The 26,982-nt window shown below is 35.5% G+C and overlaps 1 protein-coding gene across 1 annotated transcript; it reads right to left on the bottom strand.

Annotated features, from left to right (window-relative positions):
* Window positions 1-2,036: 2,036 nt before the first annotated feature.
* Window positions 2,037-25,387, bottom strand: CLDN16 (claudin 16). Its single transcript, XM_004278752.3, has 5 exons — window positions 24,808-25,387; window positions 11,489-11,591; window positions 7,736-7,900; window positions 4,652-4,843; window positions 2,037-3,985 (listed from the first exon to the last, which is right to left on the bottom strand). Exons 1-5 carry the CDS (start codon window positions 24,919-24,921, stop codon window positions 3,852-3,854), a joined length of 708 nt encoding a protein of 235 aa, XP_004278800.2. The 5' UTR covers window positions 24,922-25,387; the 3' UTR covers window positions 2,037-3,851.
* Between the last annotated feature and the right edge of the window lie 1,595 nt (window positions 25,388-26,982).

Below are 26,982 nucleotides of genomic sequence, written 5' to 3'. Positions count from 1 at the left end.
ATTAAATATACAGTAGTCCGAAAACAGACAAAACTCATCTATGGTTTTGGAAGTCAGGATAGTGGTTACCCACGGAACGGTGAGGGTAAGGACAAGAAGGTGGGGCAGAGGGAGCTTCTGGGAAAGGATAATCTATTTATTGACATGAATACAGATTATGCAGGTATATTCACTCTGTGAAAATTCATCTAGCTGTAAACATGTACTTTTCTGGATATACCTCAACATTACGATTACGGAAGAAAAATTTTTTAAAGTACTGTATCAAGAAAACACAGGAGCCGGTTTAAAAAAGCGCAGGCAGACCAAAGATGAACAATTTAAGTATCATAATAATAATAGTTATTATGGATTAAAACACATTGAATCAATGGTAATCTGTAGGTTCATAATGACACTCAAATATAAGGAAATATTGAAAAATAATATGCATCACTCTTTGAGCTAAAAGAAAGACAGTACCTCCTTACTTTCCCAGGATTTAATTATTAATGGGCCACACTTTTACTCTCAAATTGTCCCTGTTTGGCTGATAAATTACATATTATCTCACTAATAAGTCAGCTCCTTATTTTGTATTGTGGATTGATAAATGAAAGGGAAGAACTTTAGGCATTTATCCTGCCTTTTCAGGGAAAATAAATAGACTCAAATGAAGAGACCAAGGCTTATTTTACAGAAGAGTTTTTACTACAGATGAAGATAAAATAGAATTAGAAAACCATCTTTCTACAAACTATAACAAATGTTCTGACTCCAATAAAGATTATCAATTGTTAAAAGTATTATTTTAAAATTATTATTATGGTTGATGGAGAATAGGATATTCCTATGGTTTCCAAAATAACACCACAATAATCACTTGTTTTTGTCACTAAAGGAAAAGTATGTACAACTGAAGAATGGAGAGATCAGATTAGCATCACCCTAATCCAGCGAACAACTTTATCATAATTAAGGCTAAATCAACAAGATATTAGGTCTCCAGATATGCTTCACATCACCTACGGTTTATTTTAGAAACTACTTAACTTAATTCCATCAAAGACTTTTGATTTAAATTTCAATTTACTGAAAATACAAGGTATAGAGAAACAAGCTAAGTGACATCACCAGACAAATCCAGAAGGAATAAACTGTAGGAAAACTGATTCAGTTTTGTCTTTTTTTTTTAATAAATCAGGGATGGTGAAAAACATGTAGCTTGATTAAAAGAGACTTAAGGGGCCTAATAATCAGAGGAAATGAAAATACTGGTTTAAACAAACCAGTAGTATGGTGCATTTTGTGAAACTTGGGTAAATTTAAACATGGATTGGTTATCAATAAGATGAAAATTTATTGCTATGAAAAGACAATGATAATTAATGGGGTGAAATTAGGTTACAAAGCCACAGATATGGAATGGTCTCTTAAAGAAGAATATATAGTCTTTGCATGTATGTGTATAAACAGAATATCTGGAAGAATGTGCAGATGTTCAATAGGGTTTTAGAAGTAGTGGTATAGGTGGAGAGAATATGGTCCCATGGTATTTAAACAAGATACATTTTTAGTTGTTTTTGTTTTCCAACTTTCTACAATGCACATATATAACTTTTATAATAATAAAAGGCTAATTTCAGTTAAAAATGTGATATTAGAAAGTCATGATTAATCAAGGGATAGGTAAATAAGATTGTTCCATTTTATACATTTTTATTTTTTCCTATTGCAATTAACAGGACATGGCTAAATTATAGTACTCAGAATTTTGTGGGTTATTTTAACGATTCAACCTAATAACCGGATATGAGTATACTTTGGGCTTATGTTATTTTTTTCTTTCTGAGCATGCTGAGCTACCTCTATGTCAATTATTGCTTCTTCACAATTTGATAATTATTTTGCTGTTCACTGTACAACAAATATATATTGTAGTTGCTATACAAAATATATTCTTTGTTATGCTTTATTTTGGAAAGCTTCATTAGATTACAGTGGATTAGGAATGAACATTCCCAAGGGGATTTTTTAAAAAAATACTAATATTCTTCCCAGGATATGCAAAATGTTTTTATTGAGAAAAATATTCAAAACATTAATAGATTTCGATTATCACCATAATCCTCTGAAATTTTTCCTCATAGAAATGAAACCTTTAAGGAGGGAAAAATTTGTACCTCTAAAATCTAATTAATTATTTAATTAAATTTACCCTGCCTTTCCCCAGAAGTATTTCAAGAGACTTATTAGAATATATAAAACATGACAGACAGTATATCATAAAATAAATATGGGAATAAAAAATTTAAAAGCTAAGGTTGAGAAAAAAGAACAACACAAAATAAGCTTTAAAATGCTTAGAATAATACCCATATAACTAGTAAACATAATCTACAATTACTTTTGTTAAATGTCAGTTACAGTTAATAACATCCATGAAATAAAAGTGAATCAGTTGCTCTTAATTCTAAGATTGTATTATAAATTCTCCTGAGATACTAGTAAAGAGATGTCATATGAAGTCATGAACATCATTCTCAGCAATGTATGTACCAGTTTCCACCATCTCGTTTTCACATTATTTTTAGCGTTTTAAATTGGAAAGACTTCTTTTGGGAGCTTCAGACGTTCACAACTAAATTTCCATTTTCCAAAGAACTAATTTGTAGTTCAGTTGATAGTCTGTTAAGATACTGTATGGCTATTAATGCTATTCATGTGAGTTTCAAGGAACCAGAAAACCTGAGGTTAAAGTTTATAACTTAAAAAAAAACTCTACAATTAAAAAAATTGAAATATGTTTATATTATGGATATGAACAAAATCCCTTTAGCAATTATTCATTGATTTCTTTAAGTGTGTATATAATTCTATTTTTTCAAAAAGCACATATTTTGTGAGGAAAATTGATTTTTTTCAATAGAGAATTGTTGAGCCTTTATTGCTTTCAAGCAACAAATATTTTTTACATTTTGTCATATGTCAGCTATTTTGCTGGGTGCTGAGGATCCAGTGGTGAGAGGACACCTGAAATGGTGAATTCTAATATGTTACATTCTTGAGATACATTTGGATGCCCAATCAATGCTAAGTGAACTCTCCGGTTTAGCTATTAACTGCTGTAGTTTAATATTTGACAATCTATAGGCAAACTTGGAGTAGTGATTAAAAAAATACACAGATCTTTAATGTGGTTAATGAGGAAGAAGGTCAGCACTGACTCTGGTATTAATTTAGCATTTGCTTTTGACATTTAGAGTTTGGAGGGGGATCTTTTTATCTTTAACTCCCACCAGTGGCTGGTACATGAAGCTGTTATTTTCTTTTTCTATTTTAACAGAATCAGAGCAATGGTAAGTTTTGATATACTTGTTTGAATTTGGAAAAATCATCTTCTTCAAAGTTATCAAATAACTCACTCAATTGAGAATACAAAAAGTGAGCCAAAAACCAGGGAAAGAGCTAAGAGCTTGACAATCCTTTCAAAGATTAGAATCTCTGACCTCTTTTGAAAGTTGTTTTCTATTCTTAAAGCGTCATTTAATTTTAATATCACTATGTCACTATCTCTAGCAGCAATATCACAACAAACAGTTTTATATCCCAGCAACCTTATCTTAAAATACAGGGAAAGTGTACGTGTGTATATGTGTGAGAGAGAGAGGGTAAAAGAATGTAGAAGAATATAAGAATAATTGAGAAGGAGAAGTGATAGGAGAATCACACTTTTTGATTAAGCTAAGCAATTAATTTAGTTGAACAGGAAGTCTAGATAACTATTCCTGGATTGGCCGGCTATTTTATTAACTTGAACATATTGATTGGTTAGTTAAACAACATATACACACTGACTGATATGTGTCACTTCACACCCTAGTGTCTACAGCATACATTTTGGCAGTCTGTGTCCGAGGGGCTGCATATGACTGGGCCATGGAAACAGCTGTAGTTGAATAGCCTTTCCTCCTGGAATACAGATAGTTCCTCTCAGGTCCAACATCTGTTTGGAAGAGATAAACATGGCGATATAAAAATAATTATGGCTCAGTAAAGTTTGGGGGAAAATGTAATTTTATATACTCTTACCCAAAAGAGGCAATAATATAAATATTATAAGAAGGAATCATCTAAGAACCTAGAAGAAACTCTAAGATTTTCAACTGGAAATTTACTTTTAGATTTAAAATTCAATCAAGTAATTTCCTTTTCTTTTCTTTCTTATGAGAAGAGGGATTTCCTTATTTTTTTTCAGTGACATTTTGAGAAACCCAATAGTAACACATCACACTTTTTAACAACAAGTATACATTTGACTTGGTTCTCTGTTTACTTCTCTGTAGATATAAATTGTAGATATAAATTTAGTTGATTGGGTGAAGTGAGATATATAAGATTATGACACATCAAAATAACCATTATATATTTGAATGTTAGATACAGTTGTAGCTGTAGTATTCTTTTTTTTTCTTTTCAACAAATATACCACTAACAGGATATTAAGGTTCTAGTATTGCAAATCAGTTGTCCTTGAACAACTGAAATTTCTAATGGTAATAGGTAGGGATCAAGTTATCAACATTAGTTTGAGCTGGTGAGTTGTGTTTCCATTGGGTTGGGAGGAATGATACTGGAGGCAGAGAAGTGTGCTATTTTATTTTGTTCTTACCTTTGAAGAGGTATAAGCAGCATGTGAGGACAGCACCAGCCAAGAAGCATCCCAGAGACCCAGCCATTCCAAGCCAACAGGACCAACCAAATTTATATTGGATGCCAAGAAATATATTGTGCAAAACCAGAGAAGAACGTTCCACATAAACATCAACAGCATACCACACAGAGCCAATGATTCCCGGGGCACCTGAAGGAGATGAAAATTGCTAAAAATAATGCAGGCCTTTTAAAAATTTAAATCCAAGGAGATTTAAGAGTATTCTACTGTATTGTATTTAAGAGTATTCTGTGGCTCCCCAGACCCACGACTGAAGTTATGTCAGCTACATAATCAGCACCCATATGGAAACTATGTTTTTAAAGTCCTTCATTTTAGTACTTTGAGGTTAAAAACAAATAACTGAAGTAGAAATTGAAAATTTATCTAACACTCCCACACCATATTAGGATAGACTAAGAAATTTTGTCCATCTTAAATAAAATTTAATTCTCACAGATTAGTCTTTCTGAAAATTGATTGTCTTGAAACAATGCCACTAGAGTCCTCTTGCTTTAAAGGTATAAATTGCATGCCAGGGCTCAGAGGTAAGAAAAAAGAGTGGTGAGTTGTCAGACAAAAGGCTATATGAAAATGGTGCTTCTGAAATCTGTAACCCCCAAGAAATTCTCACATTTTTTCCTCTAGTAAGTCTGTCTGTGACATCTATTGAAGTCACAATTTAATTGCATTCTTTTCCCAATTGTTTAATGCAAGAAGTTTAAGAAGGACCAGATCATGAACACATAGTAACCATTAAAATACAGGGTGTAAATTACCATACCTTTCCCATAATACTGTAACCCATAGGTTTAGGATGAAAACTTTTTTTCGAAACTTAGAAACAGATTTTGGTATATACACATATACATATATATGTGTGCATATATATACATATGCATATATATATATATACACACACACACACATATATATATACACACATATATATGTGTGTGTGTGAAATGGAGCAGGACCTTATGGTCCTTTCTCTCCCACGTCCTCCGCCTGCCTTTTGTCTGTGGAAAAACTTTAGCCAAAGAATAAGTTTAATCAGAGATGTGAGAAAATGCAGAAGAAAAAAAAGCAGTCAGACAGGACAAAACAATGATAGTTTAGTCAGTAAGCAAAGTCAAGGACCTTTAGTTCCTTCTCAAGGGCTATGGATAGTACTCTGAGCCATATCCTGTGGGCTGTTTTATAGATACTGAAACCCCTACCAGGTGGAAGAAGTTAACTATATGATGAGCAGACTGTAGCCATGACATAAGCTGCCACAATTCTGAGAACTGGCCTTAAAGAAATGGGAACAAACTGACCATGGAACTGAAGATTAACTGTACTTAAAACAATCAAGATGATGCTGGTCAGACCACCGATGACCAATTTCAAGATGGCTGTCAGAGCTGACTGTACTGTTTCTACATGTAGCCCCTTCCCTCCACCTATAAAAGCTCTTGCTCCCTGATTGTCAGGGTGTGGGGGGGTGGTCAGCCTTTGGACAGGTGTCTGCCCTCCCCACTGGTTGCCTGCATCCAAAATAAAGCAAACTTTCCTTTCCACCATCTTTACCTCTTTATTGGCTTTTGAGCGGCGAGCAAAAAGACCCCACTTTTAGTTATGTGTATATATCTATGTGTGTGCATATATATATGTGTGTGTGTGTATACATATAAATATATACATGGCATACTAATTTCAAATGAGGATTCCAAGGCTTTGGCCATCTCTGGCGATTTAATTGGGTATCTCTTTAGCCGTTCCTGCAGGGATTTTCTTCAGTGACTTATTTTTCTTAAAATTTAGTTCATTTTTCTATTTTATAAAAAATGGAGTAGATTAGTGATGTCTCAAAAAGCATTCTAGAATAAAATTGCAAAGCATTAAATGATGTTTAAATGTGTTACATGAACATATTGTTACATACAAAAGCTTTATGTTATCACTAGGCTGGATATGGGAATGAATATCTTTAAAAGGAAAACAAAGCACTAAATTCTTATGATTTTTTAGTACAACCTAAGGATCCTTAGGGCCTTGTGTGAAAATATCAGGGAGGCCCCACTCTTGACTATGTGATGTGTGAGACTTTCAGCTATGGGCTTACTCTGCCCACATTGGGATCTTTACAACAACAATTAGGAGTAGATATTATTGCTGAGGCTTCACGCTAATTTGTAGACCAAGAAAAGGAGACAGATTAACTGGCCTAAGGTCACACATTTTATATATGTATGTGTGTGTATATATATATATATATATATATATATCTGCAAGCATTTGCTAACTTTTTGCTGCTACCATAAAAGAAGATGGTTTTCTCTCTGGAGGGTGGACTCATTGGTTTTCAATCTTCCTACACTTTGATTTCTTTCACAGTGTACTTCCCCCCAACTTGTATTACGATCCAAAAAAGACATGATGATAAAGGAAGACTAAATTGAATTTGATGACAGACCTCAGTAAAATATCAATTTTGCTGTTTCACTAATAAACACCATATAAAGTGATTCTTGATTTATTGTTTATTACTCATGCTTGATTTATGTCTTCAGAACTCCATTTATTCAGCAGCTTCTTAAGTAGAGATAAGAGCATAATCTGTTTATTGTTACAGTTATGATCATATGAGTTGGCACATGAGAAAAGCCTAACACAGGACTTGGTACAATTTAGTTCATTGCCAAGAAGAACTGATAAGGGCATGTACAGGCAAGAAGGTGTTGGCTGGAGGCTTATTTTAGGATTTAACTTCAGGAATAATCACAATTTTTTTTTAAGTTAAAGCTTTATATAACTTTTTAAATAGTTAAAAAATAGTTTGAGGACTTCAATAAACCCTGACCAGGGATATTAACAAAAGATTAATTATCTGATTCCAAAACTAAGGAAAGCAGGGTTGGTGGATGTGCTCCTTATTCCTTCAATCTAGAAAAGCAAGTCAAATATTATCCTAAAATGAACTACTTCAGAACAGCACCCTTCTTCATCCCAAGACCTTAGTTGAGTATCTTTATCCCCATCACTAGTCCAGACCAATACCTGCTATAAGTAATGTGGTTCCAGCAACAAAGCAGATGCGGACTTTGATGTATGGCTCATCAGGGAGGAATTTCACACAGTCAAGACCAAGGAGCAGGATAATAAATCCAAATCCAGCTAAAATATCTGCAGTAATCATCAGCGCCCGAGTTACCACCAGCTTCACTAGAAGATCAGAGCATGTGGTTTCAGCATAGTCAGAGGAAGGAGACATGTTAATACACAGAGGTACACCAAAAAACAGACAACCACATACATTAACACATGCCCACCGAATAAAATCAGACTTTAAGTATGCATGAACTTGAAAATAAATACGCTTAATTTTTCATAAAATGCAAAAATAGTACAAGACTATCAACAGTATTATTTGGTTAAGGACTGCTTATTATAGTCTTGCTGGCCATCTAGTAAAATGCCTGGCATATGGTGGAGACTAAATAACTATTTCCTTTTTGCCTCCTGTTTTGGAATGAGTCTCTTTCACAAGTATTAGCTTAATGCTGAATTGAAAGTAGAGTATCTCTTCTTCTGAAGACAACCAATAAGTATTCAATAAATAAATAATCACTACATTTGTTTGAAGTTTTATTTGAAAAAATGTAACAAATTGGTTAAAATAGGGGAGCAGAATAAAATACTTCAAGACATCTCTTGCCAGTTCAGGAAGGAGCCATCAGCAGATCTTTAGAAGGAGAAGGAGCTTCCATTATTAAACAGAAGACTATTTATTTTCTTTTATTCCTTCAGGTGGTGACCCTTCTTGGCCAACACTCTGCATTAACCCTTCAACCTTGCATTGTCAATGAAGCATATTTTAAAGCTATGGCCAATGAGAATATGTGGTAGAAAGTCCAGGAAAGAGAAGATCAGGTACAAAGAAGTAGAATAGTAGCAGTCATCTGCAATGGGAGCATCATCAACTGTGAAAGTCTCCTCACCTGTGAGTCCCAGTGACACTAAATTAAAAGAAGAATAATGTTGCCACAAATGGAGGGTTAAGTATCTGAAGTCAGAACTATTGTTACTTTAGCTGGCTACTGGAGAGGAGTAATAAAATTTATTCCTTTGATGGTATCATAATTATGTTTTATTTTCATAGTGACCTAGAGTTTCCTTGTATTGAAATAATTTTTCCTCAATGATGAGGCAACTTTAGGGGCTATTTAGTTATAGATGGCTTGTGAAAATGTGGCCAATTTTCCTCATTTCAAAATTATTTTTATAATCCATCTAAGAGAGGAAATCAATGCATAAAATCAGTTTCTACCTTATTAATAGGTGAATATTTAAGATCTCAAAATTTGACATTATTTTTTAAAATTTAGGCTCAAATTTCAAATTTAGGCCAAATCTAAAGTTCATTTTGTTTTCTTCAAAATTAAGGAAAGAGAAAACTATGTAACTCATTAGGTGTTATAAGTTTTTATATTTTAGCAGATCTCCTTGATCCTCAAATGTTATATATAAGTGGACTTCCTATTCAGCACCCCAAACTAAGTGGTCCCACATTTTGAAGTGCCTCCCTTGAAATTTTCTAAGTCCTCTTCTGGAACCTGGGATCAACAGGGCCAGGGTTGCTATCTAGATGGGGTGCCCTGAAATCATTGTTGGCCCTGGTTTTCCCCTCTCTGACCCTTGCTCCCATACAAAGTGTGTCTCAGATGCTCTGTGGAACTACAGGACTCATGCCTATGGTGTCATCCAGGGGCCACATGGCTAGCCCAGTTCCAAGAGGGCAGCTCTGCAAGAGATTGCTAATGCTGGCCAGCCAGGGATTTCCTTTTGGAGATTATCTGAGATTTGGCTGCCAGAATAATGTTAAATACCCTGATTTGTGGGGTGGAGAAGGGCTCAAATTAACAGTATCAACAGGAGCCCTAAAAAATGCATCTCGGGGCTTCCCTGGTGGCACAGTGGTTGAGAGTCCGCCTGCCGATGCAGGGGACACGGGTTCATGCCCCGGTCCGGGAAGATCCCACATGCCGCGGAGCGGCTGGGCCCGTGAGCCATGGCCGCTGAGCCTGCGCGTCCGGAGCCTGTGCTCCGCAACGGGAGAGGCCACAGCAGTGAGAGGCCCGAGTATCGCAAAAAATAAATAAATAAATAAATAAATAAATAAATAAATAAAAATGCATCTGGGTCTAAATACTCTAAGCATACAAGGTAATGAGAAATGTGATCTAATTGTGATTGTATAAAAGATACCAAAGACTAAAAATAAAATCTACTCTCTTACAGGTAACATCCTAACTTAGAGGGTACAGTTATATTATTTTCTAAGAACTCATTTTCATCTCTCTAGTCTTTAAGCATATGATGGAATTTTTTAAAGAAAATTAATGGATTTTTAGCATATTATTTGAAAGTAATAGGTAAAAATATATCAAAAGACAAATGTGAGATAGTATAGGCAAAAGATAAAGGACCATTTAAAAATATAAACAGTGGTTTTCTCTGTGTAGTAGGCTTGTGAATAATTTTATTTTCTTCTTACATAAATGTATATAACAAATATTTCAAAGTTTGAAATATTTCATCTTTCTATTTTCTTCTCAACTCTAACCATAGAACTACATTTCTGCAATAGCCTAGGGTCCACGTGAACATGAATGCCCATTCCTATTGACCAAATCGTGCTTCTTTGTAGATAGAACTAGGTTAGTGCAAGAAGGGAAAAAAAGAGGAAAACATAAAAGGCCTTTTTCTAAAAAATGAAATAAAAGCTTTATGAATTAAAAAATGTTTCAGGCACTCAAATCCTAAATGGCAGAGAAAGATATTTGTAGAGCACAGCTCCTTTTAAGTGCTTTTCCCTGCACCGAAATAGCTGTTCAGGGGAAAAGTCACATTCTAAGGGTTTACTTTTCATTTATCTTGAGAAAAGAAGTTGTGATATTGTACCACCACCCATCGTTTGATTTGAAAGAGACTAAAACCAATTTGCTTTAATAACAGCACCAGTACTTCTTGGCATGATTGGATGTTCTAATAAGTAAATAAACAAACAAACACACAAATAAATAAATAAATGGTATGGAGAAGAGTTGAGAGAATCAGTAATAAGGTTTTTTGATCTATGAAATCTTTTATTCATAGAAACATGGGCCTTGTTAACACCTAATTATAATTTAAAGCTAAAGGTAGGGAAGATCTAGGAGATGGCTTTATTATTTCTGCTAAGAATGTGTCACATATTTTAATGTTTTTCATTCCCTGATCCCACAGTCTGTGTCTCTCTTTGCCTGTCTCTCTCCCTATTTGTTTTTCTGTCTGTCTCTGGCCCTCTATATCCACTCTCTCTCTATCTTAGCAAGTCATCCATTGAAATACTGTAAACTTTCTATCTGACCTAAGTCATAGCTAAAAGACATCTCTGAAATGCTTTTCATCTAACCGGTCAATTCTAATCATAAAATCACTGCACCCTGAAGATTTCATTTCAATTTAAAAAGTGTTTACTATAAGCCTGCTGTAGTAGGCTTATACCAGACCCTTTGTGGGATAGCAGAACTGAACAAGATAATATTTTTACCCTAAAGGAATTTATAAATACATGGGAAAAGATAAAATATGCTAAAAATGTTTCAATTCACATTTTAGAAATAAACTAAATTTCTATTTGAAACAGTTAAAACTGGACAGAAACTTAATATTGAATCGTAAAAAAAACAAAAACACATAATGGAAACCTGAGTTCAATTTCCTTTGGTCTTCCCTCCCTGACAAGGGTGATGTCTAAGGCATACGTACAGGAGTGTTCAGCAAGTATAGAATCGTACTCATCACAGGTGCGAATCCCATCAAAAGCATTTGTGACACACTCCCACCAGAGGCCTCGGCATTTTGTGCTCACCTAGATGTTGGAGAAGACACCATGTGAAACAACTCAGGCAGACACACTTCAATTCACCTTGATCAAAGGAAGAACTTGGCTGTTGTGAGTTTGATAGCAAAGTACAGTGGTTACAAGCATGATCAGAATTTCATTTACAACAAACACAATGCATTTTAGAGTATTTTCCCTTAAGCACTAACAACTCAAGGCTTTCCCCACCAGGAAGTAAAATCACTTCCTGATTTGGGGGTGGGGGGCGGAAAGAAGTCATGCCTAAGATGGATAAAATCAGAATTAAACATATGCAAATGCCTATGGCTGGTTCTATCATCGAGTCAGTTTAATAGGGCGACAATTCATTTCACTACCATATGCTGACCTTTACTTATCCAAAAAAAAAAAAAATCAATATAACAATAGATGATAACTGCTGACATCTTGAGTCTATTAGGAATATATATTAATTTTTCTTCATCATGAACAATGAGTCCCATGAAGAAACATGTTATTATATATGAAGTTCATAAATTTAAAATAATGGTCAAAGAAAGTTATACATAAAGACCATACTACGTCTTCCTTGCTCCACTGATGGACTACCAATGTTTAAGCTATGAGATGGATGTAAACAAACTGAACATTAATTTCATACAACCTTGCAGTCATAAATCGCTTTTACGTAGAAATGCTGTACAGATGATTCTAAGTATCCACTTAGAGCTAAAAGGTACAAGTGTCCTGAGCCTTCTCATATTTTACCTATAAGCTGCAAGTCAAAATAGATTTCCTAGAATTGTAAACATGCCAACAGAAAATGTGTTCAAGTATTCTTGACAGAGCTCATACATATGGAACAGAACTAATATGATTGTTTATTCTGATTTGATTACAGATTCACATTACCTTGGCAATCTGGGAATAGTTTAGTAAGATTTAACCACAAATTATCTTGGAAAATGAAAGCTTAAAGTTTTCCTTAAAGAAAGAAGAAATAACAGAGCAGAGTGGGAAGAGAAATGCAAAGACAGGGAGATTATAACGGGTACGGAGAAGAAAGGAAGGAACATGAAACATTTGATTTGCAAAAGAAAATTATATCAGAGAATATTTGTGCTATGAAACTCTTTGACCCATATGCTTTGAAGTTGTGCTGTGCACCAAATAAAACTCTACTGCTGGCTACTCCATCACAATTTTGAATGCTGTACTTCTATTTTCACTTTGTATGTAAAATGCTTATAATTGGTAATAATTAATAATTCTATATTGAATCTATACTCTGAAGCAGTTACTGTTTAAGTGTATTATCACCTCACTTATTAATTAGAGGATCCTGTGATCTATCATTATTACTGTCCATTTTACAAATAAGGAAAAGGAGGCACAGGAAAGTTAAGTGATAACCCCAGAAAGTGTAGTTAAATGGAGGAGATAGGATTCAAATACAGCAGTCTGTGTGTACGCTCTTAAGCATTGCAGTATACTTAAAACCTATTTTTTTAAATTCTAATTTTACTTCAGGTGAAAGTACTCCAGAATTGGAAACTGGAAGATAGTTTTGGGTGAAGTAGTAAGCCCTAACTTTAATCTCATCCTATGGCCATTATTCTATGAAACCTCACTTTGGCTTGCTCTTCCTAAGATTAAATCTAGTAGTGATGTTTTAGAATGTTGGAATATTATCTGACCTGAGGCACCACAGAAACCAAAATATTGATAAAGAAAATCCATCTTGCGAAACCTAATATATCAATTTCTAAAGAAGGATGTGAATATCTAAACTTACGTGCACATGAAATTTAAGCTATAACTGAAAAAACACAGACTTTAAATTGACACTCTTATTAGCTGTGCTGCATCCTTGGAAAGGCCTTACCTTTTTTGAGCTCAATCTCCTTATCTTTATAAAGGAGCTAATGCTAGGGTGACTATAAGAATTAAAAATTACAAACACACACAACATAAATGATTTGCTCAATAAATGATAATACTAGTAAAGTACTTAAACAGCATAGTAACCTGAGTAGTGACTAAGTTCAGCATTACTAACTAACCATATGAAAGTGGAGAAAGGTAGATGCAATGGGTAGAATGGCAGCCCCCCAAAAGATGTATCCATGTTCTAATCCCCAGAACCTGTGAATGTGACCTTATTTGGAAAAAGGGACTTTGCATATGTAGTTAAATTAAGGGTTTTGAGAAAAGTAGATCCTCCTGGATTACCAGGGTGGGCCCTAAATCTAATGACAAGTGTCCTGATAAGAAGAGACACACAGAGGAGAGACAGATAGAAGAGGAGGAGGCAATGTGCCCACAGACACAGACACTGGAGTGACGTGGGCCCACGCCAAGGAATGCCTATGTCACCAGAAGCTGGAAGAGGCGAGGAATGCATTCTCCTCTAGAGCCTTCAGAGGCGGTGTAGCCCTGCCAAAACTTTGATTTCAAAATCCTGGCCTTCAGAACTGTAAGAGAAAACTGTCTCTTGTGTTAAGTCACCAAATTGTGGCAATGTGTTATGGCAGCCCTAAGAAATGGATAGTAGAGACAATTTGTACTGAACTATTATACCGCAACAGAAGACAAGCCTTCTCATAGCCTATTACCCTTCAATCTCTCAATTAACAGGAACACACTGGATCCAGTTCATTCCAATTTGAGCTAGGTCATATGGACCTGAAGTCCTATTCTACAATCAGAGAGTGACTGTCCCCAATTTCCTGCTGTCTAACTCAGCCACTGAAACAAGCAAATAAAACCTACTATAGTCATTCTCATTATATATGAGGTTATTTAGGAAATGAGCTGAGCTATATATGTGAGGATATTTAAACTAAAAAGAGTATTTTTTTCTTGCCAAAATAATCCAGTAATGGTGTCATTTTCAAGGCTATTGATCATTTACCTGCAATGACCATATTTAGAAAAGCAATGAGCTCATTAAAGGAAACAAGGAATCCAATTTCATTAGGTATTAATGCTTAGGGGCACAATATTAGATTGCTTGGTATTCACACTCAGTTAAGGTACGTGAGAATAGCGGCTGTAATTAACTAAACTTCTGTGTTAATATAGCACTTACTGGAGACACCCTTAAAGGTGCCTTTGTGCACAAAATACAAGGTTAAAAGACTGTTCGTTATTTATCACATTTAGGAAAGCCCTCCTTGCCTATAATTTAGAATCTTCACTTATCCTCCTGTTGTACAATGGCTTATTAAGAACTCTCTAAAACAAGCAAATCTACATTCTTTAAAGTTTTAAGGCAAAGTTCTTACAAAGCAGACTCATGCTTAAAATATTACAGTTAACCTTACTTAACGGGTAAAAACAATGTTAACTAATAATTTTATCTCACAGCGTTGTCCAAAATAGACGATTACAAATTTAATCTTTGTGCTCTTAACATGTGATTCATATATTAATAAATAACATATAAAATAATACTCAGGGAATTTTTATACCATTTCAATAAATATCTGTTGGTCCTGAAGTGGGAAGAAGTCAGTTTATCCAAGATGTGGCAATAAAAGTGCAAGTCACAAACATGAGGCCAACCTAAATTTCTTAATATTAATTACCTGCCAACAGTGAAACAGAGAGATTTTACAGAAGAGTACAGATTTCTGGCTTCCCTTGGAAACTTGGTCAGTCTGGCCACCTGGACTCCCTGGCTGCAGCAATTAGCAGGAGCTGAGTGGATCTTCAAATTTCTCCCTGTCATTTAAATCTCACCTCAAAGATATCCCTTCTTCCATGAGATTCTCCCAGTCTCTCCAGCTGGAGTTAATCTCTTCTTGGATCCCACAGTAACTAGTCCATATTCTATAGCATTTATAATATTGCATTATCTTTCTATGTGCATTTATGTGCATCTGTCTCCCAAGTCTGCCTTTCAAACTATGTTCACTAAATGTCTGTCATGTGTCAGTCAGCCGGCTAAGTGCTGGGGATACAGCAATGACCAAGATAGGCATGGCACCTTGCTTCAAGGAGCTTACAAATCTGCCTTCTCAGTATATAATAGATGCTCAAAAGATGTTTGCTGAGGGAAAATATTTGTCAATTTTTCTAATTCATACACATTAACTCTCATTTCTCACTTGGCATAGAAAATGGTTACTGATATACTGTACACACAGTTGAGGCTTAATATGTCCTTTTGACTTGACTGAACAGGCTAGAATGTCTAAATCCAGGAGTTAAAGAAATATTATTGAGACCAGAGGGTTTATGCTGATTTGGTGTCAGACTGGACCCTGTCTACTCAACTGGCTCTGGAAAGTGTTCACCACAATACTAAGGATGAGCAGGATACCACATAGAAAAATAGTTTCAGGAAACTTTCGGGAAGAGGGACTGATGGTCCCTCTTCCTAGTTGAGTTTATAATGGCATAAATTAATTCCTTAATTCCTGGAATTTCTTATTCTAACCTCTTTAGCAGTTTCCAATTAAGGTTTCTCTTTTCTCTATCCTAGCCTCTGCCAATTTCCCTTTTCTTATCCCTCTGAAAATATTTACAAGTGGCAACACACAATTTTGCCTGCATTGTCTTATCTTCTGCAGTTTTGAGTGTGCCTGTCATGCCTCCATATATTTTATATATCTTTTGAGAAGAGAGAAACTTAAAAATACTTGAATTAATTGGCATTTTCTCCTCCTGTTACATAGGAGAAATTTACATATATATATATATTGGGTTGGCCAAAAAGTGTCTTCGGTTTTTAAGTTAAAAAAAAAAACCACATTTTTCATTTTCACCAAGAACTTTATTGAACAATGTATTCACCGTTTTGTTCCACTACTTTCTGCCACTTTTCAGGCAACTTCATAATTCAATCTTCCCCAAACTTTTTATCTTTCTGAGCAAAGAACTGTTCCAAATGCCTTTTACAATCTTCCAGGCAATTGAAATTTTTTCATTAAGAGAATTTTGTAAAGACCAAAATAAATGGAAATCCGAAGGTGCAATGTCTGGTGAATACGGTGGATGAATGAAGAACTTCCCAGCCAACCTGTAACAGTTTTTGCCTGGTCATCAAACAAACATGCGGTCTTGTGTTATCCTGATGGAAGATGATGCGTTTTCTGTTGACGAATTCCGGATGCTTTTCATCGAGTGCTGCTTTCATTTGGTCTAATTGGGAGCAGTACTTGTTGGAATTAATTGTTTGGTTTTCCAGAAGCAACTCATAATAGAGGACTCCCTTCCAATCCCACCATATACACAACATCATCTTCTTTGGATAAAGACCGGCCTTTGGTGTGGTTGGTGGTGGTTCATTTCGCCTGCCCCACGATCTCTTCTGTTCCACATTATTGTACAGTATCCGCTTTTCATCGCCCGTCACAATTTGTTTTAAAAACGGAACGTTTTCATTATGTTTAAGTAGAGAATTGCATGCGGAAATATGGTCAAGAAGGTTTTTCTCGCTTACCTTATGTAGAACCCAAACATCAAAGCGATTCACATAACCAAGCTGGTGCAAATGGTTTTCAAAGCTTGATTTGGATATTTTGAGTATGTCTGCTGTCTCCCATGTGGTACAACGTTGATTGTTCTCAATTAATGTCTCAATGTGTTTGCTATCAACTTTAATTGCTCTACCCAACCATGGAGCATCGTCCAGAGAGAAATCTCCAGCACAAAACTTGGCAAACAACTTTTGACACCTTCAACAAGTCACAGCACCTTCTCCATATGCTGCACAAATCTTTTCTTGCATTTAGGTTGCATTTTTACCTTTCTTGAAATAATAAAGCATAATATGCTGAAAACATTGCTTTTTTTCTTCCGTCTTCAATATTAAAATGGCTACACAAAAATTCACCAATTTTGATAAGTCTTTTTTAAATGCACTCTGATATGACAGCTGTCACATACACTCTAACAAAATTGTTTTGAATGAATTTAAAAGACAACTAAGTGTTACTAGAGCCATCTTATGGAAAAAAAGGAACCAACCATTTGGCCAATCCAATATATATAGTAATTATACACAGTAGGCTTAGTAAATGTTTTTTCTTGGTTGACCACATCAAACAAGATTTTTCTTTGTCACTATGCATTATGTTATAAATGCATATGCATTGGGATTTGTGTGTAAATATAATACATATAGGAAGAATAATCATTAGCCAAAAGAAAAATGGGATGTCATGAAGATATATTCTTTTAAAAACCACCTTGCGTATACATAAAATAGAGATTTATAGTTTTCACACCACTTTACCATCCCTGTGCTAGTGTACTTTAATGCTGAAGATGCAACTTACTTGTTTCCAGTACTTAATTGAATATATGTATTGGGGTGCAAAAGTTTTAATAATACTATAGTAAATAATGTTTTACCACTAAAACATGAAACATTTTCACTTTGAACAGAAAGGCATTTGAATTTTTCATACTAAAGTTCTGAACTTTTAATTTTTACATTTTCTTTTCTTTTTCTTACTATCCCAGGGCCTAAAAGAACTCAAGACAGGTATTTATAAGGATGAGAAAACAAGATTAAAATAAATAAAATAGATGTCACCTTTCTTTTTTACTCCATTTATGTACCATGAGTTTATTTGCTAAAATATATTTGGTTTAACTCTTCTTGCTTAGCTGTGGATCACTGGCTAAAGGCACAAACGGCAAGAATGGGATAATGCAAACTTCTTAGGTATTAATATAATGTTTGTGGCCTTCATGGTCATATTACCTAATTTACATATATGGACTATATAAATATTTCCATTTTAATATTTATTATTTAATTTAAGTCATACATTTAATCATTTTAGAATGTTTTCCTCATGAAAGTATGGAATCACAACTTTGCAAAGATTACTGGCCAGTGGCAGAGATCACAATTTATGTTGAGTGAATTATTACAAAATATTAATTTCCTTTTCTCTCTCTCCTTTTCTTAATTTCTTTCCCTCTTTGAAGCACCAGGAAGAAAAGCTATATTTTCTAGGTAGGAATACACTCTTCACCAACTTTATTATACATCTCAGAGGATTGGCTCTTTTTTCCTATCTGATTAAAAAGAGGGACCAAATCCATATCTTGAAAAAATTTAAACTGCAGCAAGATGAAAGATCTTCCCTAAGAAAAAATGATGGTATTTCTACAGAGATACTTCTTATTTAGTGTTCAACATGAGATTTCCAAATATCACTTCACATTATATTTCACTCATTTGTTCATTCTTTTAGTAAGTATGTCAAGTATCATAATAGGTACCCATTCACTTCATATTAACAAATGCATCCTGAGTTCCCATTATGTGGAAGGGGGTGCTAGGAGCTGTAGGAGACCATGAGGCAAATTAAAGAATATTTCTAGGCTCAAATGTCTGCTAAAGGAGTTTAAAATCAGTTGGAAAGCAAAACAAGTATATATAATCAGAGTACATGCTAGCTCTAATAATTTCAATATTTATGTATGGAAGAATTGTAGCATCATTTATTAAAATAGAAATCCCAGGGGAGAACCTGGTAATGAAGATAAAATAAATCCAAATGTGGATTACCTTTCATTTGAGGTCATAAAATTTTAATCATAACAGTGCTTGGTACATGGCAAATTCTCAGTAAATAATTAACAAAAGTTGAACTGAAAAATGAAATAAACTTGTGAAAACATTTTTTCTTTCTGACAATTGAGAGACCAGTAACTCTGTGAAGAAGCTACTTTCCTATTTTACTGTGGATAATGAAGAATTACACATTTTATGATGTAATTAACATATTTTTGTTATTAATTCATAATTTATTTTCTTTTAAAATGTATTCAATATATAACTTATGCTATTTTGTCTCTATTCTCTGCCTTATTCCCCTGGATAGACAAAAAGGGAACAGTCATAAGTGTAAAAATGGAAAAAACCACAGCTCAGAGAAGTAAACAAAATGTGTCCAAGAGAATCAATAGAGAAAATAGGAACAAAACTTAAATCTCATACTTCTCCCTTCAGTGAACATTGTACAAAATGTCATCTCCTCCTCCAGAACAAAAACAAAACAATAAACTGCAAATAGACGATAATATAGCTAAAATTTATTGACTGATTTGTATTTGCCTGGTACTGCGGTCAACTAGATCCACAGGCTCATTTAACCCTCACAAGACACTTACCATGTGCATATTGTTACTCTCCCTTTATAGAAGAGGAAATGCCGTTTTATACAACTTAAACATCTGTCTAAATTCACACAGCTACTGCCTGGCAGGGTGGGATTTAATCTTAGGTCCCTGTAACATCAAGTCCAACCTATAAACATTCACACTGAAAAGAATTCACTTCCTGGCCCCCTCAAGGTGCTGTGCAACCATCTAAGTAAGAAAAAAATAGTGTCATGGTCCAGGGATGTTGCTGCTTAATGACTTCTGTATAGAGACTAACTTTCCTCCATTTCAGCTCTAGGTGAGTGGTTCCATCCTTCCTCCAATTACCCCAAAACAGTAAAGTGGATTTCAAATTTTACTTCTCCTTCTCCATCAGCCTTCTTTCCCCACATGCAATCAATTATTAATCCCATCAATGTGAGTTCTTTAGTTTCCCATATCTTCATGTCTTTTAAAAAAATTTTATTGAATTATAGTTGATTTACAATGTTATGTTAGTTTCAGATGTACAGCAAAGTGAATCAGTTATACATATACATATATCTACTCTTTTCAGATTGTTTTCCCATATAGACCATTACAGAGTATTGAGTAGAGTTCCCTGTGCTATACAGTAGGTTCCTATTAGTTATCTATTTTATACATGGTAGTGTGTATATGTCAATCCCAGTCTCCCAATTTATCCCTCCCTCCTTATCCCCTGGTAACCATAAGTTTGTTTTCTACATCTGTGACTCTACTTCTGTTTTGTAAACAAGTTCATTTTTACCCTTTTTATGCTTGCTGCTACACTAGTTCAGACCATCAATGTTTTCCTCCTGTTTTATGGGAAAAGCTGCCTAGTTGATCTCCCTATAATTCATTTTACCCTTTCTAATCATTCCCCACATTAGCCAGAATGATTGCTCTTTCTAAAACACACATATATGTTTGCTTACAGTGAACCACCCTTGTCTATGGTGTAAGATCTATATATTACATGAACACAAGCCCTCGATGATCCAGCCCTTATATTCTCCTCCTTATGTTGGAAACTTTTTCCAATATGTCCAAAGTGATAAACATACAGCACTCTCATACCTAGATCTCTGCCTATATCATGTCCTGTGCATGCAATACTCTCTACTTTTTCTTCCCGCTTCACTTGTTCTTCAAGCCTAGTTTAGATATTTCTTCTGGGTAGCCTTCACTGATTATACACGACTGAGTGAGCTGGCCACTCAGAGTTATCTGTAATCATAACACTGGTCATATCATACTGTCTATCAGTTTACCTGTCTGTCTCCGCCAATATGCTGGGAGAAACCTAAGGAAGATCCAAGTTTCATCCTCCTTCATAACCTGTACCCACCACAGTACCAAGTAGAGAGTGGGTATCAAAGAGCATTTGTGGAATGAAAGATTATAGAAAGAAAAGAAAAAAAAGGGGAGCACAAAAGAGAGAGAAAGAGATGAAGGAGAATGGTGGGGGTAGAAAAAGAAGAATAAAAGAGAAGTAGGGCATGAAAGGATTTTTAAAAGGGAGGAAAAGGGAGAAGGGGGAGAAGGAAGGGAGAAGAGGAAGAAGAAGAAAGAGGAAGGAGGCAGGAAGGAAAGAAGAAAGGAAGGGAGAAAAAAAGTAAGGAGAGAAGTAGAGTGGGAAATAGGAAGAAAAAGCATATAAAGTTAACAGAAAAATGAAGACTATTCACACTAGATTTCCTAGTGGAAATTTCTAGGGAGGCTCTAGATGCCATCAGTCCTCCAGCGGCTGACCATCTCTCTGAAAGACATAGTCATGTCTCTAGACATAGTCATAGTCAAGGAGTTCTGATGTTAAAGAATGTAGGACTAAAAAGGACCTTAAAACAACTGAGTTCAACTTCATTTTATAATTGAGGAAACTGAGCTGAAGACACGAGCTGTGACTGCTCAATAGAAGACAGTTAAGATGCGAACACAGGCTGGAATAATTTCAAAACCCAGGTTCTCTTCACACATCAGTCTTCCCCAAGACACACATGAATCAAGAATGACAGGAGCAGCATGGTAGCTCAGGACCCCTGGTCCCTGACTTGGGACTGTGCACAATTCCGTGTGCTATTTCTTTTTCCTAATGTTTTTACTTTATTTAACCTCTTCAGGACAGGTATAAATGAGGCCCCATACTATTTTGTAGTGTTTTGAGTATTCTCTAGTAAGTCAAAAGGATACCTGAGCTCTGCTTCTTGCTCCCTGTTACTCGCCTTTAGCCTGTAGTTTTGTTATTTGTCCTCTCTCTTGGAAGACCTCTGCTGCCATTTCTAACTTTTGAAATCCTTGGCATCTTTTCTGATGCTTTGTTCAAATGTCTTTTCCTCCCTGAGGCCTGTCTCAATGCTCCTGACAGGAAATAATCGCTCTCTCTTCTTTGCTTTGTTCATTTCTTTCTCAAATATGAATTGGCCTACACCCTTTATTAGAGTTCCATGTGCATCTTTGTTCCTCCCTAAATGTGTGCTCATGAAAGGCAGGAATGGTTCTTGCTTTAGCTTTGACTCCCCTTGGAGGATTTGCACGGCACCTTTGAAATGACATACATTTCATGTTTGTTCTGTTGAACTGAACTACAGAATCCATTTTCCAACACTGATGCCTACATCACTGTCAAAGATTAACAAAGCAAAAAATTCATTATATTCTTTTTTGCTTAAATTTTCTGTGGGTATGTTTTTTTTAAAAGCCCTTTTATTGTGTCAATTTTTGTCCAGTAGTTGTTTAAAGTGAGTTGTTAATATGCACCAACAACGATATATGCACAAGGAAGGAAGCAAAGAGACAAAACAGTAAAATTGAGTCAGTGAGTATCAGAACCTTGACATTTATGGATAATATTATGACTTTATATGCTAGCCAACTGAAGGAGTAATTGTTATGTGAGTTCCATGTCCCTTTAAAAATACTGACAAATAAAGAGACTGTTGGAGAGAAGGGGGCCTCATTTGTTAAAGGGTTCTTCTTTTTTTTTTAATTTTAGAATATTATTTATTTTTTTTATACAGCAGGTTCTTATTAGTTATCCATTTTATACATATTAGTGTATACATGTCAATGCCAATCTCCCAATTCATCCCACCCCCATCCCCCGCCGCTTTCCCCCCTTGGTGTCCATACATTTGTTCTCTACATCTGTGTCTCTATTTCTGCCCTGCAAACCGGTTCATCTGTACCATTTTTCTAGGTTCCACATATATGCGTTAATATACAATATTTGTTTTTCTCTTTCTGACTTACTTCACTCTGTATGACAGTCTCTAGATCCATCCACGTCTCTACAAATGACTAAAGGGTTCTTCTTTTAATGGGGAGGATTATTGGGGAAGATTTATTGCAATACATCTCAAGTATGGGAAATATGAAAGAAGCTAAGAACTACTAAACTATAGTCCGAGGTTAGCAAGGATTTACTCAAGGTGAATAAACTAGACTACTCATTCCACTCATTTTACCTAGAAGTGTTCTTGCACAGAACAGAGGGAAGATTGGTTGTATGTACTGAGATGAAAGCAAGAAGGCACTTTAAATGCCAGAACTCCCAATCCGTCTCAGCAAGGTCTGACTCTTTCTAAACTTTCATTTCTTATCAAGTGAAGTTAGCAGTTCCATCAGCTTAAGGAGAAAGATTTTCAAATTGTTCTGGAAAATATTTTAAGAATGCTTTTAGATGAGATTTTGCATGTTTTTAAAAACATAATTTTAAGTGAGCTCAAGTCCAACATATTTCTGTATTCATCACCTACTACTGGCAGCCCATACTCTAGCAAGCTAATGGCAGCAGAACATTTCTATCTGCACTTTTCTGAGTACTGTTCAAAGGAGAGTTTTGGTTTGTTTTTTTCATTCACCACTTATGTGCATGGCCGGATAATGCACCACTGGATTAACATATAGCAGACATCCTTTATAGTATTTCAGTTCTATCACAATTTTCAGAGAAATAATTTTCTAGTGCTAAAGAAGCACTTAAAACTCTCTTGGTTTTGAAACACCATGTAAGAGTCAGAGGAAATTTAAAAGCAAGAAAAAATAAAACACAAAAATAATACACAGAAAAACAAAAGATTATTACTTTCCCTTCAAAACTCCAACTTGGGAGTTTAATAAATAAAATTAGAAGAAAAAATATAAAAACTTGCCCTCAGGTATCTTTCTTAAACTTCATAAACGTATAGCATTTGCTAGAGTAAATTGTTCCATTCAGGATGTACATAGGAGAACATAGTGAGTTGCTGTATATTCTCAGTGAGTTCCTGATATATTGTTCCTTTTTCTCACCTACGCTTTTTGAAACCTTACAAATGAATAGTTGCTGAGTCTGAAGAATTGATTTTTACTTAGTTTTACCTCTCTCAGATTCCTATAGCCACAGAAAATAATTCTAAATTTGAAAACTACTTCTTTCAGAGCTTCTCCAGTGAGAAAAATAAAATTTAAAATATGAACCACTCACTCATCTTGTACATGAAGAGTAGGTTCCCAAGAGCAACTTATTTTTAAAAGAGGGTTTCTTAAACCCATATCTGTCTCCTGTACTTTGGGACACACTAGAAAAACTTGGTTTCCCAGAGAATGTTTTCTCCTACTTGGAAACTCCTTACAATGACATTTTTTCCATTGCACAGTAATTGGGTAGGTTTTATATAACTTGAATTTGATCACTTGATCAACATTTAGATGATCACTCCTTAAGAAAGTCTGTCATACTACTTTTAATGCTGTCTTCAAGGTTAACAAATTTCTGTTTGTGAGAAATGATGTTAATGGAATGTTATTCAATTTGGTATATGCAGCAATGGAAGAGGTGAATTTCTGGAGAGCTTATATAATTACGCTTGTGTAAATTTACCTTTATGAAAAAGGGCTTATTCAGTTACCTCATCTGTAAAATGGGATAACAACAATACCTACCTCATAGATGAGCTGTGAGAATTACATAAGCTAATAATGTAAAGACTCAGTAAGTAGTAAGTAAGAAACAAGTCCAACCATGTTGGCTATTATTACTATCTTAGTCCTAGTGAATGTAATGGGCCAGTGGGGCTTAGAGAAAAGTTGGACAGGCTTGGGTCAGTAAAAGAAGCTGCTGACTTCTTACCTCCAGGGAGTCATCTGCATTCACCATCCAACAGTCTGTCCAGGTGGCCACAACCAAGAACCCAGTAGAGAAAAATGCAAAGAAGCAGGCGACATACTGAAAAAGATCCCTCATCTTAACGAACGGCCTGTCTGCAAGGGACACATGGGCAGCTGCCAGCCCTGGACCCACGCAGGTAGCTGGAATGCTGTCAGTCTTCTGTGCTTCTGGTACCTGGGGATGTTGAAAATGCTGGTCTTTTCCTTTTCCTTACTCCCCACTGCAGGCGTCTTAAGCTGCGGTAAGAGTAATACAAACAGGCTATAACCCACAGAGGGGTCCTGGAGGTCATTATCTGAAGCAACGAGCCTCCAATCAGAAGCCAGGACAGTGAAAGGACTGAGAATGTTTTGGGTGGGGGAGAAAAGGAGCCCCGGTAATGTTTTCTGCCCAGACCGTGGGCTAATGTGAGATGATGGTCACCAGAGGCACGTGCCAGCGCCAAGATGGAGAGAAGGAAGAAGGGTCACACCCCATGCTGACGCCTGTAAACTGATCCTTCTCAGGCCCTCCAGAGAAAGTGAGCTATTCTCCTCCTCCCCTCAGTAAGGGGGCTATATGGTTGACTGAGTGCTTTTATTATTAGGACTATTTTAATATTCGCTGACTACCTTAGACAGACAGGCCACTGGTGAAACTATGCTAACAAGGGCTTGCTCAAGGGAGTTTGCATTCCAAAGTGCTGGACAGAACAGCCCATAAAGGGTTTCCAAGCACCTGGGCCCCAGGTAGAGCCATGGCTCCTAACCTTTCGACATCATTCAGTGGGAAAGAGTTGCGCATTTTAACCCAAAGAGCTCTGGATATAAATCGTTGCTCTGAAGCTTACAGGCTGAAGGCACTTGGGCTGTGGTTTCTGTAAAATGGGGATATTAATACAAACAGACATCATGAAATGTTTGGGAAAATTAAACGATACTGTATCTGTAAATCACTTAGAACAGTGTCTGACAAAAGTAGCTAAATGGTAAATATTAACATGACCAAGAATTCCCTATATGATTACTTTTCCCCCATGAACCAATGTTTGAAAATATGCTTGAAAAAGAAACTGTTTATTCTAGAATAAAAGGATTTTTTTAAGTCTGTGATATAGCAGGGGCAACTAGAGTTTTACCTACACCCGAATGGGTAGACTTATTGAGTATAAATATTCCATAACCAGTAGAATTTAAAAAAAATACTTAAAAGAGCATACATACCCTCATTTAATCATTATCAGATAGACCTCCCTACACTAAAATACAGATTTTTAAGTGATAATAAAAAATATTTTACATGGTTCTTAATGCAAGAGAGGGAATGAGAAAGGCGGAGGAGAGAGAGAGATTGAGAGAGAAAGAGACAGAGGATCAAGGGAAAAGGATTAGAAATAGGTCATTACTCTGGGAAGAATCATCTCCTAAGAAAGTTATTTTAGTGACAGCTCAGGAAGGGATTACTTTTTTCCACTTAATAATGATTCAGTCATAATATTTAGGGTAAAAGACTAAAATCAGTATTGATAAAACATCCTTCAAGTCTATATTAAAATAATAAACTTTTGTGACTAAAATTTGCTATTTTCTAATTGATTTGTGTTCAAAAGTATAAACTGTAAATATAAATGTAAAATCATTTGTAAAACCATATGTGGAATATGTCTATTTACTGCCATAAATAAAATATATATGTTATCAGTAGTTATCATTAGTTTGTGAGCGGCATTACAATTGCTTTTAGTTTTATTTATTTATTTTTTGACTTATTTCACCTAACAATTGGGGAAAAGAACACTTAGTTTTTAAAGTACCCATTCAAAGAATGGAATTACCTATGGTGTAAGGCAGCTACAACGCACACATGCTGCTTCGGTGAGTCACAAGTGAATCTGTCCCTGTGCCCTAAAATCTAAAATGCTCATGCTCTGTTGATCTGGGAGGGAAACCAATTCCAAAAGCACATGCCCATTACAGGAAAAGTCCTGGACTTGGCTGCTGGCTTGCCACCCAGGGACCTTCCACAATGTACTTTTCCTGCTAACAGTGCACCCCAGGGCAATGGTTCTTAAACTTGAGTGCACAATGGAATCTCCAAAGTCACTTGTTATAAATGCAGACTTGGGAGCTCCACCCTCAGAGATCTGGATTCGGGAAA

Source organism: Orcinus orca, chromosome 5 (genome assembly GCF_937001465.1).
Source record: "Orcinus orca chromosome 5, mOrcOrc1.1, whole genome shotgun sequence".
In the NCBI taxonomy this organism is placed as follows: Eukaryota; Metazoa; Chordata; class Mammalia; order Artiodactyla; family Delphinidae; genus Orcinus; species Orcinus orca.
Note: the sequence above shows the minus strand (reverse complement) of the source record. Positions and strands in the feature narration are given on the sequence as shown.

Excerpts from the sequence above, each read along its gene's own strand:
- CLDN16 (XM_004278752.3), bottom strand. The coding sequence starts at position 24,921 with ATGAGGGATCTTTTTCAGTATGTCGCCTGCTTCTTTGCATTTTTCTCT. Across the intron at positions 7,901-11,488 it reads TATACTTGCTGAACACTCCT|TGAAGCTGGTGGTAACTCGG; the intron begins GTACGTATGCCT and ends CTGATCTTCTAG. Across the intron at positions 4,844-7,735 it reads AACCACATTACTTATAGCAG|GTGCCCCGGGAATCATTGGC; the intron begins GTATTGGTCTGG and ends CATCTCCTTCAG.